This window comes from Wyeomyia smithii, chromosome 2, assembly GCF_029784165.1.
Source record: "Wyeomyia smithii strain HCP4-BCI-WySm-NY-G18 chromosome 2, ASM2978416v1, whole genome shotgun sequence".
Lineage (NCBI taxonomy): Eukaryota > Metazoa > Arthropoda > Insecta > Diptera > Culicidae > Wyeomyia > Wyeomyia smithii.
In genome coordinates, this window is record NC_073695.1 from 7,635,939 (window position 1) to 7,651,502 (window position 15,564).

General features: G+C 37.4%; 1 protein-coding gene across 3 annotated transcripts in view; it reads right to left on the bottom strand.

The window, feature by feature from the left end:
• Nucleotides 1-1,884, bottom strand: part of LOC129721058 (glycogen-binding subunit 76A) — a 56,039-nt gene extending 54,155 nt beyond the window's left edge. The window contains exons 1-2 of one of the 3 annotated variants that reach the window (XM_055673174.1): nt 1,720-1,870; nt 528-789 (exon numbers count right to left, since the gene is read on the bottom strand). In XM_055673174.1, the coding sequence (XP_055529149.1) occupies nt 528-789; nt 1,720-1,729 (272 nt within the window). In that variant the 5' untranslated portion in view covers nt 1,730-1,870. Of the gene's footprint in view, nt 1-527 lie in introns of all 3 variants that reach the window. The other 2 variants (XM_055673177.1, XM_055673176.1) reach the window with 2 other exon arrangements.
• Nucleotides 1,885-15,564: the final 13,680 nt, after the last annotated feature.

The window sequence follows — 15,564 nt, forward strand, 5'->3', positions numbered from 1 at the left end:
TTCTGCGTTAAATGCATTCTACTTTCTGCTTTAAAATGCATCCATACTGAAGTATCGATACTCTCCGTCACATCGCCCAATGCTATCGCTGCTGCGTCACTGCGATGCGAGATGCAATCCAACCAACATTTATGGGACTCTCAATTATTCTTTTGCTTGTTGCTATCGTTTTTTTCCTACGATGCGCCACGTACGAAGAGAGAATTACAACGGAGCAACGCGCATCACTCTATTCTCAGAGTTGTATGTAGTCAACTGTTGTATTTGTCATCTCCGAGTGACCAAGGCTCCAACATTTTATTACGTATTGAGAGGATACAATTTTAGTCATGAACTGTGCACTTCATGATGTGCAAAACTCAAGATGAAAAAACAATCAGCTCAAAATCATTTCATATCCTTCACTGGTACATATTTGTACTTAATCGTGGAACATTCGACAGCTGCACCTGCAGCGTTCCTAATCAACGAATTCAAAACAATGCGAAGCAACAAAGAGTCGCTCCCAAAACAAGCCTCGAACTTACCGTAGCTCAATAAATAGTCCGATAAGAATTGCAGTCACTGTGATAATAATTTTGTTCACACAGTCACCTAGCAGCTGGCCAACGGTAACGGACTGGTCCGTACCCTCCTGCGGGCAGTAATTCTCGAGCTCTGCGGTTGGAAGATTCCGACGGATTGAACGCCGCTGAAGCAGCACCGATTTCGCTGCAATCAATTGATCCGCCGTAAATTCGTTGTCACTTCCGTCTTCGTTGTCGTTGTTGTTAAACTTTAAGCTTTGCACTTCAATCGATTCAGCATCAGAAGAGCACACCAAGCGGGCACAACGACACCGTCACAATCATCAGCGAACGCACACGGAACAACGTCGGAAGCAATAATAAATAACGAGGGTTTAAATTAGATAACTGATTTTTATTATTTATCGTGTCCTTTGAAGAGACTGTTGTTATACGGGTTAAATTCTAGCTGGAAATGTACTCAACGGGAAGATGCTTGGTCTCTTCACGGGCTATAAGCTGCGACGAAGATCTCATGCGTTTTGCAATAAGCGGCCAATTTGAAAATTTTCAGCACTTGAGCCAATTTGGATGATTTGAAATTTGAATCTTAAGCGCGGCTTCTTTTTTTTGTTTTCAATGAAATATCTCACTTTTGTGCTCTTGTATATTTCTTTCGAGAGGTTCTGCGTGTCTGGTTGCGTTTCCTATCTATTTCTTCTATTTTATCGATCGACTTTCGTTGCTTGCAGTGTTTTCTTTTGGTTTCAAATATTCCCTGCTCGTTTCCTTTGCGGACACACAACTTCACTTTTTCAGCGTTTGAGCTCTCTCTTGGCAGGAATGCTTGCCCGGTCTTGTTTTTATTTTGAACGTTTCTTCCTGCCAAAACGTGAGGGTTTCACTGTATGAGATAGAGAGAATTTTTGAAGTTCTCGACCCGATTCATCGCATCTGAAGAAACCAAACGAAAAATTGGTATCTTATGACGCAATTTTTCAAATCGCCCTTCAAGTAAAGAATAGAGCACTACGTAACTATCCGGAAAATGCAAACTTTTTTTTAGGAAAGCTTCTGCAAAATGCGTACGTAACCCATTTTGCTTGCACCACATTCACAGTTGGTTCCACTTCGACAGAATATTTGCTGCCAGATTCGGCTTCTTAACTAACAACAACACTTAGCCGACCACCAGCCTGGGGACGAGACCCACCGTGCCACATTGATCCCGAACCGTATGTGAGGCCTACCGAAATGGAAGTAGGACAAGTGATCTTCCAGAACTGTCACAGTTGCTACTAATCGGACGCGTACCGATCCGGACGTCGTTCAGCAAAGAAATTTTCTCTTCTTCTGAAGCCAACGCCAGTGTGCCCAAGTGTCAAGAGAAGGACGTAACAAGGTCGTTCATACGCCTGCTGCTGGTTCATTCTATACGTATTCGCTCTCACCGCGACCGGCTGCAAATGACCACTGGCTCTCCCTCTCTTTCTGTGTTGAATTTGGGAATGCAATGCAATACGCGAAACACCGTTCACCGGCCGGGAGCGCATGCGTTTAAGGCGTCTAGTAGGAGTAAATTTAAAAGGCCGCTTCTTCTTCGATCGTATCCTCACAGCCTGTAGCAGTGACATCGTAAAGGTAGAAGAGATGGCTGTCATCGTTCAATGAATTTCGAATGAATGAAATAAATGCGAAAAGAAAGGAGCGAATTCGGGTTATTCGCGTTGAAAGAGATTTTGAAGGCTGTTCGCACCTACGTGAACACTCATATGTAATTGTCAAAATGTGCGTGATGACAAAAGCAAAAATATTTCCTTCCTTCTTTTTCGCATGCAAAAACCAAACAAATATCAGCAACACCGTCAACGCGAATATCAATAAATTGAATTCTCTCCGCGATTGTTGCGCGCGACGTCTGCAAGCGTAAACTCCATGCTCTCGCGAGGAGGTTCGCGTTTTGTATACGAGCGCAACCAAAACATTAAACGCATACTTATACAGTATCGGGCCGGCTAAGAAGGGATTGACCGCTACCGATTTGGTCTGTACATATTTAAATACATAGTTAGGGAAGAAAGCGACGGTAATTGAGTTTCCTTTTGCACGCATGGGTAATTGAAACCAAACTAGATATTTATCACTGTGTCATGTTGAAGAAGGTTTTACTCGAATTACGCTACCTTATTATGCTACCCGGGCAGGAGTGCATAGCAAAATTATAACTCATCAATAACATATTTTGTTGTGAAGTCTTATCGTGTTATTCGAAAGATATTCCCGTTTCTAACACGCATATGAAATTAATATCAAATTTTAATATTAAATCTCGTTGTGCCTTCCATAAGATATTAGAAGTGGTTTTTGAATACTGCATAAACGGCTCGTTTTTGAAGAGAAAATTTTTACACTATTAAAACACAACATACTGTATAGTAAAATATTATTTTTCTTCCTATGAAATTACATGTATTGTATTTGAATGAAGGTTTTTGGACTGGCATGGATAATTTTAAAAATGAATATTTTAATCAATTTGTGTTCGCATTTTACAAGGTGAAATAAAGTTTAAAATTTCATTGTCTGTGGTAATCTGCATATGAACACACTGTACACACTGTAGCTCTCATCCAACTTTATACATTTGATTTCGCTGCTGATTGTAAAAGTATGCAAATTTTTGTAAACTTCTTGAGTGTTTAACTTTTGCAAAACTATATAGAACGAATTGTTACGGTCACTCAAAATATTTAATACGTTATAGAAACATTTGTTGAGTGAAATCCATGAATCATCATACATGAAGTCCATGCAAGAATTTTTCGTGCGTATAGTAACTGATTTAACTACTAGTTTTTGATGTGGTGCGAATTCTCGTGTTGACGTCATCATCGTATTCACAAAGTATTGCGAGTAATGAGTATTGCTGTTTATTTTCTGCTCCTGTTGGCCCATAATTCTTTTATCCATTTTTCTATCGGCAAACGTTTTGGAACCTTGGTTAACATACATAACTTATATAATATAAATTTTTGTTCTAATTGAACTACTGGTTTGTTACGGAAACCAAGCAACATTTCGTTGCCTAAAATAGAAAATGTTTAAAAAATTATTTGCTGTTCAAATACAAAAAAAAATTAAAAATACCTGCTTCAAACGGGAAAAGAGAGAAGTTATAGAGGGCTCCGAAATTATGCACTGCCTCAATTAGATGTTGTGCGGTTAGATGAACATTATACGTCATGTTTTGATGTCCATAGAGAACTTGAAACTGTTTTCCAAAATGCTCCAAACGTCGACCACATAAATTAATATCTCTTAAATCCGGTTGCAGCAATTGGAATATAGCAAATGAGAGTAGCATTACATGGTTTAAATATTCCCTAGGTAGAATTCCATACATCATAGGAAATATGTAATGCAACAGTATTCCTTCCCATTCATTCGCTTTGAATTGTTTATATTCAGTAAGGGGCTTGGGAAATCTTGGGAAGGAGCTTGGTGGACGAAACGATAGAAAACGTTCTTCTATTTCAGTGAGACGTAAGCCAACATAAAAATTTTCTTTATGGTTTACACTATCTACCCACAGCGACCATAATTGTTTCATTACTCCCAGTAATACTGCATGCATGTAGTCTATGGGAAATCCGGATACAATGTCTAAGTTCGGTATCGACATGAACACAGATTTTCCAACTATTCCAAGTTTTTCCTTTCCGGTTCTGTGTACCTCATCCATCAATACACGTGTTGAGGCATCATCTCGGTCTGCGACAGATTTTCCAGGATAACATCTAGCATTACCGATAGATTCTCCAGGGTGAAGACAAAAAGTACAACCATACACACCATTAAATTGTTTGTTGCATGTGCATCTCACTTTACAACGCGCAACAGAATCTAGGCAGTTTTGAAGCAAAAATACAGTGTTGAATTGTTGATATTTATACCTGTTTGTAGCTTCTTCATCTCTATGCAAACATTTTTAAATAATATATTGCTGTTTGGCTCTCCCTTCGAAAGCCACAGGCCAGCAAGCATAAGATTTCGTTTACTGAATCTCAAACTCGGAGGCAGGTTGTTCAGAACCACAAAAATTGGATATAAAGGCTTTTTTGTCGTTGAGCGGAATGTAGCTGCCCCATCGGTATTGACACTTACAGTTGACTCTCGCATTGCTTCGCTATGTGGTTATTTGTTAGCGGTATTTCCTTTATTTATATCAGCTATTTTGTTTTCAGTTATGTAGTTGCGATAGGAATCAATATCTTGCTCATATTCTTCAACTAACTGTTTAAGTTGGGGCTCAATAGGAATCACGATGAAAGTCCTTTTTACAAGCACCACAAACAGCACATGCAGTTGTTTCAGCCGGAGCTATAGTACCAAAATCATATTGGCATCGTATACAAAAATATACCCGCTTGAAACCGTATGGATTATTTTTAAACGAACCTAAGAAGCCTTTAATACTTTCTGGAAATGTTCTTTTCCCGGCAATTGTATTCAACATGCGTAGCATATCTTCCAGTGCAGAATATGTGAGTTTATGTCGGACATAAAAATTAAGAACCATGAACAGAGCCTCGACATTCAAAATTTTTGACTCTGCTTTGAAAAGTTCTTTATCCTTAGTGCAAAATATCTGAAAATACAAAGTAGTAAGTAATCTCGTAAGAAATTAGTAATGTAATTAGTAAGTACAGTCATCCCAGTATTATGGGCTAATAGATTTTTTACTGGTCTATAATGTATGTCAATAACATGTAATAGTCGAATTTCAGTTGGGTGAACGTTGTTCACGTTCACTCAACTTAAATTTGACTATTAAAAGTTATTGAAATATCTTAGAAATCAATACAAAGTGTTGACTGGCCCATAATACTAGGATGACGGTAATTAGTAATGAATCTTATTCTAGTAAATATATGACAAATTGTCAGTCCTATCAAAAATACAATGCTGCTCTCAATACACTTTGTGTGGTCGATCAAAACCTAACAGAAGACTGGGTGAAGCACATTGATTGTTGCATGAGCTTTTATTTTTGCTTTAAAATTGTAATATGTACTTGCGATTGTCAAATTTTGTTTCGGAATCCTAAGAGCAAAATTCGAGTAGGAACTAGTTCGAAAAGATTAACGAATATTCTACTTTTCTGTATGGTCAAAACCGACGCAAATATGTTTGAGGCGTGTTTTTGGTTAAACGGGCAATACAAACCTGTAAAAAGTCGTTCAAATAAGCATCCTCATTATTCACAAAATTATCAAAATATTCATTTTTATCTTCTACACAGCTCTTTTGTGTAGCGCTGGTGGCAGGAGACTAGCTCTGGAAGCTTCCAAAACGTTTGAATCTATCTCATTATCGAACAAATTGGTTTGGAGATCAAATAAAGACAAGTTGGAATATGCTGTAGTGTCATTGCTTCCGGTTATATTTTCTAGTTCCGAGTGACTGATGGTAATACATTCGGCATCTGGGCTTCTAAATAACCTATCATTATTGGCATTATATTCAAACAAAGTAGCACTATTAAGGCTGAACTGATTCGATCTATTTGCATTATGTGAATCCGAGGCATTGGCAGAAGTATTCACCGTCTGTGATAGTTGTTTTTCAGACAACCTCGACTGTAAACAAATAATTATGAAGGATACATTTTTGGGGAAATATAATTTACTTACCTTTTTAACATACTTCGCATTTTCATAACCCGACGACAAGAAAAAGTTTCGGCGGCACCTCGTATTTGCTTTTAGTTCACTCATGACAGCTTCGACGAACTCAAAAATTGCAAATACTTATTGCGATTTACATCAGGTTTAAAGATTTAGGTATTCTTCTTGAGTATTCGATGATTTGACGAGTAGAGTTAACATTTTTCTTTTATGTTTATTGCTGCTTTGGGGTATGAAATAACACATATTTAAAACTCACACAAGTAAGACAAATTTTACGGTGCGCTTCGGGCAACACGTCAGGTCAAAACTGGGTCAGAGTCAAGCGAATAAAGAAAGGTGTCAATAGCTGTTAAGTTGGCTTCAGGTTAAAACTAGGTGGGCTGGTGGAATAAAAAAAAACGCAACCAGTTTTTCAATCAAGCACAGTCACTCATTTGCAGCGATGCCAGAATTATTTCGAATTTGCGGATTTCGATGATTTCTTTTCCTTTTCGTTACAATTTTGAATGAAAAGTGAAATTTTGTATAAATAGTTAAACGGCGAAAGTACATCATATTATTGTCACTAACAAGCACATTTTTTTAATTATTGTAACGATTTGTTTCGTTAGATTTCAGCAGTAAGCATATGCGAATTGACATATTACAGTTTAAATTGAGAAAAAGTTTGTTTACATGGACTTGTAAAACTTTCGGCTCGAGTGAAAATGCGGAAATGTGTTGCTTAAAAAATTGCATTTCCTAAAAAATTCGCGCGCTAAACGAAAAAAACTTTGGTTCAGTGCCCGCTGGAGGAAAACTTTCGGGGAAGGTTTAAAATGTTTGTTCTCTATATTGAATTGATATTTCAAAACCGTCACCGAAGATTGAATATCGTCTGAATTGTGGTGTGCTTCAACGAACGTGTAGCAACGAATTCACGTAGGCGGAGAGCTATCTGGTTGTTTTTGTACTCATATCATTAATTTTCACTCCTAACAGAACAGAGGCACTAGACGGTGAATGGAAAAAATATAACACTTTGTAAACAAACCTGTGTGAAGTGTAAAAAAGTGAGGTTATTTTGTGTGTGCAATAATCTATCGAATAATGATGCACCGGTTCGCCTATTCATAAGATAATTGTGAGATTATTCTTCTTTCATAAGCCAACGTATTGTCAATTTGGTTCAGTGTAGATAAAAAATTTCGTCTGCTGAAAAAGAAATCAAGCCAGTAGTTTTATGGCCTAATTTTTGGAAAGAGCGTATCAAGTTTGGTACACACTTTCAAAAATTTATTTAAAATGTAGATTAACTTAACACATACTGCTGGGCTGAATGAACTGAGCCAGTTAAGTTTTGTTTTTTGTTTTAAAATCTAAGACAGGATATGCCAATTGGAGCGCAAAATAAGACTAAGTTACTATCATAGTGGCATCGCTATGTGATTGGTTGATAAGGCGCGGTATGCAGTTGAAAAGATTTTTTTCCTAACTCAAATTCATGTGAAACTCAGGCACTGAATCAGGCAATGAAATGTCTTCTCATGAGCAGTACGCAGCTGAAAAGAAATCAGGAACCGAGGGAAAAAACAAAATTCACTTGGTGTGAACACTGTTGTGAAGCGAAATGTCACTTGTTATTGTGCGGAATATTGAGCACTGATATTATTCAGGTACTGAAAGAGTCAGACAGCTAGTTGGTCGACTCACACAAAATCGTCACGTTTTGGTAAACAAGTGTGTTCAAGTGTTTTACGAAAAAAAAAGAGCAAAAATCATTATATTTACTATGCCATTACAAGATGCAAGTTATTTTCAAAAAATAAACTGCGTAGTGAAACTAGTTTTTTAACAGTGCACATATAACTTTCGGTCTTGATCTGACGTCCATTTCTCTTCCGTGGTTTAATGCAGTAAGAAGTGTTAAAAGTATAGAATCAAAAAGCTTGTTTTTTATAGAAAAGTGTCCGAGAAAATCCGAACGTCTTTCTGTCAAACGAGTGAAACTGGCAGCAAATATTGCGAATCTGGCATTTATGGAAACGGTATGTATGTTTCTATTATATCCTATTTCTTAAACTACAAAAAGCATATGAAAGAATGGCGGACTAAACAGCTCACAAACCAGAGAAATAGGACTTCTTCACAAAAGAGCCTATAAGTTCGCTTAGAAAATAGTTTTTTGGGTAAGGCTAACGGTCAAAAGTTATATTTTGGAGCGAAATTCAGGTCTCAATCCTGTGAATTCATTCTCAATTTTATGTCGTGCTTTCTACTAGTTCTTCAATGCTAGTTTATTAACAGGATTCTGAAAAATCAGGAATCATTCCGGAAGTGGTGGATCCGGGAGAGGGTTGCTCACGAAGCAGCGCTTTCAACCAATCTCAATCAATATCTGAAAGTTCATCAATTGAAATAACCAATGATTTGGAGGCACCTGTAGCCGTTGCGTCTGTTATAAGATATCATAAGGCGCCGCAACCGGAGACAAGTTCTATTGAGCAGGATCTAAACGATACAGCTACGATTATAAAAAAGCTGGAAGATAAAACTAGTAGCTTGACTAAACAAAACGAGCGTCTTACAGAGCTTAATTTCAAACTGCAACACGCTATAACAAACACCACGGGAGCTACATTCACTGAACTTCCCGGATACCCGAAGAAAGACTGGCTTTTCAAAATTTCACAATCCAGCAAAGATAGCGATTACATGTTTGTGAAGGAACTGTTTATTGAATTATTTCCAGAAGGAACTGGCGATGCAACTGTGACTGGAAAGTCATCTAACAACCCGGGCGGAGTTAAAGGACTATCAGCGAACCTGTAGACACGCCGGACAGAACACAGCTTGATCCATCAAAAGTGGGATATATGAAAGGTAATTTGAAGCTCTTAGTTATTATTATTTGAATATAATATATATATATATATATATATATATATATATATATATATATATATATATATGTATATATATATATATATATATATATATATATATAGATATATATATATATATATATATATATATATATATATATATATATATATATATATATATATATATATATATATATATATATAAGTTAACGACGAAACCAAATCTCAAAGTTTAACCGGCACAGGCCCAGGAATCCGCGGCGTCAGCAGACAACAGGAAATAACTCCAACGTCGAACGGCGAAGCCACAAGCAAGTGTCCATACGCTAGGTGCACGTTATGTGCTAAGTCAGGGATTTAGGTTATTCATTAGCTCTCTGTAATTAATTTAACGACAATAAAATCATTCCAGTGTGAACCGTGTTGAAGTGAAGTTCAGTTTTAGCTTTTTTAAAAATCCCCCGAAGAGTTCCAAATAATTAACTGGCGCAGTCGGAACGGATTAGTGAAAATAAGAAAATAAAAACAGTGATAGTAATTTCGAGAGGATATCGGAATTAAAATCGACTCACGGAAACTAAACGGAGGATTACCGTACGGTCAACTGGAATCATTAAGGTAAGGTAGATAAGAAGTGATTAATTTTTTCTGAAAGTGAAACAAGTTTAAGTGAAATTATTTTTATAAACATGGAGCATTTGCAACAAGAGGTAGAATTATTAAGACATGAAATCAACGAAAGAGATGAGTTAATTCACCAACTAAGAATTGAAGCACAAGGCGCTGCTGAAGCCGCTCGCGTTGCTAGAGCAGCAGCCGTAAGACAACCAGAAAACCCATTAAGGGAGACAGAAACCATTCTGAAGGCGCTTCAGGCGCCACAAATTATCAGAGACCTGCCGTGCTTTAGCGGCGATCCCGTTAAATTACATTCATTTATTAGATCAATAGACAATTTAATACCACTTATTGATTCGGCCAGGGGATCTCCGATCCATATTATTTGGATCCAGGCCATTAGGTCCAAAATTATAAACGACGCCGATAACGTTTTGGAATTATACGGCACCGGGTTAGACTGGGAAGAAATGAAAAACAACCTGATAACTCATTACAGCGACCGCAGAGATGAAGTGTCGCTCGCAAAGGATCTAGTCGGTATCAAACAAACGGGAACAATTGAAGAATTTTATTCAAAAGTTTCCCACGTTGTCTCCTTGCTTGTAAATTTACTCAACATAACGGAAGAAAATCCGGAAGTCAAATCAGCAAAAAACCAGTTTTATCAACAAATGGGGCTCAAAGTGTTTCTTGCTGGGTTACACCATCCGCTGGGACCCACAATTCGAGCCCAAACCCCGAAAAGCTTAAAAGATGCGCTGAGACTTTGTTTAGATGAAAGCAATAACATACAACCAAAAACTACACATCATCCGCCACCAATTCCTAGCAGAGCACCTCAACAGGTGCCATTATATAAACCAGTACCATTTAAGTTTCAACCAAGACCAATGTTTCCAGTGAATAATTCTTATAGACATCCGCAACAACCGCCACCACACATGTTTAGGCCTTTCCTCCCGCGGAAACCTCAACCAAAACCTGAAAGAATGGATGTAGATCCATCCGTTAGAGTAAATTACATGAACCCCCTCCTCAAATGCAAAACAATTTTGCACCGCGATTTCCACAGAATTATCGCCCACCAACGAACTTTGGCCCCCAGAATTTCGCACAACAAAACTTTGCTCGACCATATAACCCTCCTAAACTCCATTTCGAAGAACTAACAAATACCGAACAGTGCTATAATAACTTCTACCCTTATGAAGATTATACAGAAAATTATTATCAACCATTATCTTACTATCCAGACTTTGAAAATTATTATCAGTCCAACGAGACAACCGAGAATGACACGCAAATTTTGCCCGAAACTGCTAACGAGGTTCATAGTGAAAAACAGGAAGATGATGATAAACCAGATGACCTAAATTTTCAGATAACCGCAAGCTCACAAACAACAACGTAGCCAATTTCATACCGTACATAAAAATAGAAACGACGAGAGGATCCTTAAAATTTCTGATTGACACAGGTGCTAACAAGAATTATATTAGCCCACGTTTGGTTAACATAGAAAAATGCAGATTCATGAAACCTGCTACTGTCAGAAATATTAACGGATCGCACCAAATTAATCAATTTACAGAATTCAATCCATTTCCTCACATCAAAAACTCTCCCAAATTAACTTTCTACATTTTTGACTTTCATTCATACTTTGATGGACTCATAGGTTACGAGTCACTTCAACACTTGAAAGCCAACATCCTCACGCATTCTAACGAGTTACAGTTACCATCAACCACGATACCAATGTTTAGAAAATACCCCGACACAACAAACATTAGTTTAAATTCAAACGAATCAAAATTCATCAGTATCCCTACAAACAACAATGAAGGTGATTTTTTAATTGAAAATGACATGGAAATTTCCGAATCATTAATAATGCATTCAGGGTTATACAGCTCTAAGCAAGGACAAGCGTACGTTGCCATTACCAACATTAGCAGCAAACCCATTAAAGTCAAAATTGATGAACCTTTTCAAGTTGAGATACAGAATTTTGAGACATGTTTTCCTGACATGATCCCGAAATGTAAAAATAAACAAGATCTTTTCAAACAACTACGACTCGCTCACCTTAATGAAGAAGAGCGACAAAAATTAATTGATTTGATTCGAAAATACGAGGAAATATTCCACTTAGAGGAACAAAAGCTCACCTTCACCAACGCAATAAAACATAAAATAACAACGAAAGACGACATTCCTGTGCATTCTAAATCATATCGGTACCCCTTCTGTCATAAAGAAGAGGTACAGAAGCAAATTTCAAAAATGCTAGAGCAAGGTATCATCCAGCATTCGAATAGTCCTTGGTCCTCACCAGTCTGGGTCGTACCTAAAAAAATGGATGCTTCCGGTCAAAAAAAATGGAGAATCGTAATTGACTATAGGAAGTTAAACGACAAGACAATTGAGGATAAGTATCCAATACCCAACATAAATGACATTCTTGATAAACTGGGTAGATGCACATATTTCTCTACATTAGATCTTGCAAGTGGGTTTCATCAAATCGAAGTTCACAACGATGACGTTTCGAAAACCGCCTTCAGCGTAGAACACGGTCATTATGAATTTTTAAGAATGCCATTCGGCCTTCGCAATGCGCCATCAACATTTCAACGTGTGATGGACAACATTTTAAGAGAACACATAGGTAAAATATGTCTGGTCTACATGGACGATATTATTGTATTTTCGACAAGCCTTCAGGAACACTTGGAAAACTTAGCAAAAATTTTTAATTGCCTTAAAAGATTCAATATGAAAGTGCAATTAGACAAAAGCGAGTTTCTTCACAAAGAAGTCGCATTTTTGGGTCACTTAGTCACCTCAGAAGGAGTCAAGCCGAACCCAGACAAAATTGAAATTATTGAAAATTGGCCTTTACCAAAAAACGAGAAAGAACTAAGAGGCTTTCTTGGAGTTTTAGGTTACTACCGGAAATTTATTCGCGATTTTGCTCGAATAGCGAAACCGCTTACTAACAGCTTACGAAAAGGAGAGACATTAGACTATTCGAGAGAATTTATTAATGCATTTGAAAAATGCAAAAACATTCTAACAAGCAGTACTATTCTACAGTATCCTGATTTTGACAAAACTTTCATCCTCACGACCGATGCATCAAACCATGCTATTGGCGCGGTTCTGTCGCAAGGTCCAGTAGGCAAAGATAAACCGATAGCATACGCATCTCGTACTCTTTCCCAAACTGAAGAAAAATACTCGACTATAGAGAAAGAGTTGCTGGCTATCGTATGGGCCTGCAAGTATTTCAGACCCTACCTTTTCGGTCGAAAATTTGTGTTGTATACCGATCACAAACCGCTCACATACGGGCTGAATTTGAATCACCCTAACAGTAAGCTCGTTAGATGGAGGCTATCACTCGAAGAATATGATTATGAAATTCGATACAGACCTGGATAGCAAAATACTGTCGCCGATGCATTATCACGATTTCCACACGAAATAAACCTACATGAAGAAAGTGACAGCGACACGGACGCTGCCACTGTTCACTCAGCGGATACAGACGATTCTGAGTTTGTTCAGATGACTCTCCGCCCTTTAAACGTGTTTTCGAATCAGCTAGTGCTAAAAATTGGCGAACAAGATAGCAATGAGTTCGAGGAAGTGTTTCCACGTGTTTTCAGGAGAACTATAACAAAAATATGTTTCGGAGTACCCGCAATGTTAAATATCTTTAAAGAATATATGGATCACAAAAGAGTCAACTGTATTTTCTGCCCCGAGAGATTTTAACCGAGATAATTTTAACCGAGATTATTTTAACCGGTGCAAAACCTTCAAAGTTAAAATAACGCAAACCATGCTACAAGACGTTCAAACGGATGAGGAACAGAATGACCTAATTCAGAATGTGCACGATTCAGCACATCGAGGTATATGGGAAAACAAAGAAAAAATTTCTAGAACCTATTACTTTCCCAGAATGAAATTCAAAATCCGAAGATTTATCAAATTATGCGAAGTGTACAACAAAGCAAAATACGAACGTCACCCATATAAAATAAAATTTGGCGAAACTCCTATTCCGAAAAAAACACTAGAAATTATTCACATAGACATTTTCATTTCGTTACCTGATATGTTTTTATCAATTGTAGATAAATTTTCTAAGTTTGGCGCAATCATTCCAATTAAATCAAGCCAGATACAGGACGTTCGGAAGGCTCTTTTGAAATACTTCAGCACACACGGAAAACCTCAACTCATCGTGAGCGACAACGAACCAGCCATGAGGTCAATTGAAGTCAGGGGACTTCTCAACGATTTAAATGTTCAAATATATTTTACACCTACAAATTGCAGCGAAACGAATGGCACTGTCGAAAGATTCCATTCTACACTCGCTGAGATTTTTAGGTGTATCAGATCAAAATACGAACAGTTATCTAACAAGGAAGTATTTCGTATTGCTTGTACCCTGTATAATGAAACCATTCATTCAGCTACAAAATTGAAACCACGGGAAATCTTCTTTGCCATCAGAGATGGTGACGACAGACATCTCAACGTGGATCAAATGATCGAAAGTCGGAACAAAATGTACGATGAAGTTGTCTTACAATTACAAAAAACGCAACATAAAACAATTGAACAACATAACAATCATCGCGAGGTCCAACCGATTTTGCAGCCGAACGAAGAAGTTTTCCAGAAAGTCCAGGGAATACGGAATAAGACCAATCCAAAGTACCTTCCGGTTCAAGTCGTCGAGGATCATACTAGAACCTTCATTGACGACTCGGGTCGAAAGCTACACAAAAATAATCTTAAAAGAATATGAGACACTCACACTCACACTTTTCTTTCCACAGAATTCTCGTCAAACCCTGGCAAACGGAAAAAATGCAACTACCCATGCTTACACTCCTGCTCATCCTATCAATGAACACCCCATCCCAAAACCAAGTCCTACAGATTAATGATATTACCAACAACGCAGGAGCGTTGATACTGCAAGAGGGAGAAGGGAGGATAATAGACGGTTACGACAGGTTGCTGCATGTGATTGACTTTGTAAAACTAGAAGCATCTGTGTTATTTATCGAAAACATGATTGGTCATTTACAGAATTCACCTAGTGACTTTTCGGACATTATAAAAATGAAATTGAATGAAATCAGATTCCTTTTTAATATGCTACAAGTTAAACCAAACAGAAACAAAAGAGCAATTAATATGTTAGGCAGTACAATTAAATTTATCACCGGAAACTTAGATGCAGACGATCTAGCACTGATTAACAGCAACCTAGACGAGCTTAGAAAATCTGGAAACACTATCATAAAGCAAAATAACAGGCAGATAAAAATTAATACTAAATTCGAAAACAGAATAAACATTATGACAGATCAAATTAAAAAACCAACAAAATGCCCTAAATAGTATTCTTAAAGATAATGATTACATCATTAGCGAAAATCAGAAAATTCAAATTGTCTTTCAACTAAACACATTTATAGAAACTCTAAAATCAATCGAATACGCTATCTTGCTTACTAAACTAAACATTATAAGTAAACTAATTCTTACACCAAAAGAAATTGATCTAATAGCACAGGAGATTTCAAGCCAAGGTTTAGAAATTCACAGCCTCGACGACACCAACAACTATCTCACCACCAGCACCCTATATAGCGAATCAACCCTCATCATCAGCGTTAACATACCACGACTTCTTCCAATCACATACCGGAAAGTGAGCATCGAACCTTTGCCAATACTGAACCATACAGCCAAACTGATGCATAATGAAGTCTTAATGAACTCAAATCAAATTTTAGCGATTGTTTCAAAATGCCAACAAAACCGCAAAGTTACTTTATGCGAAAGGAG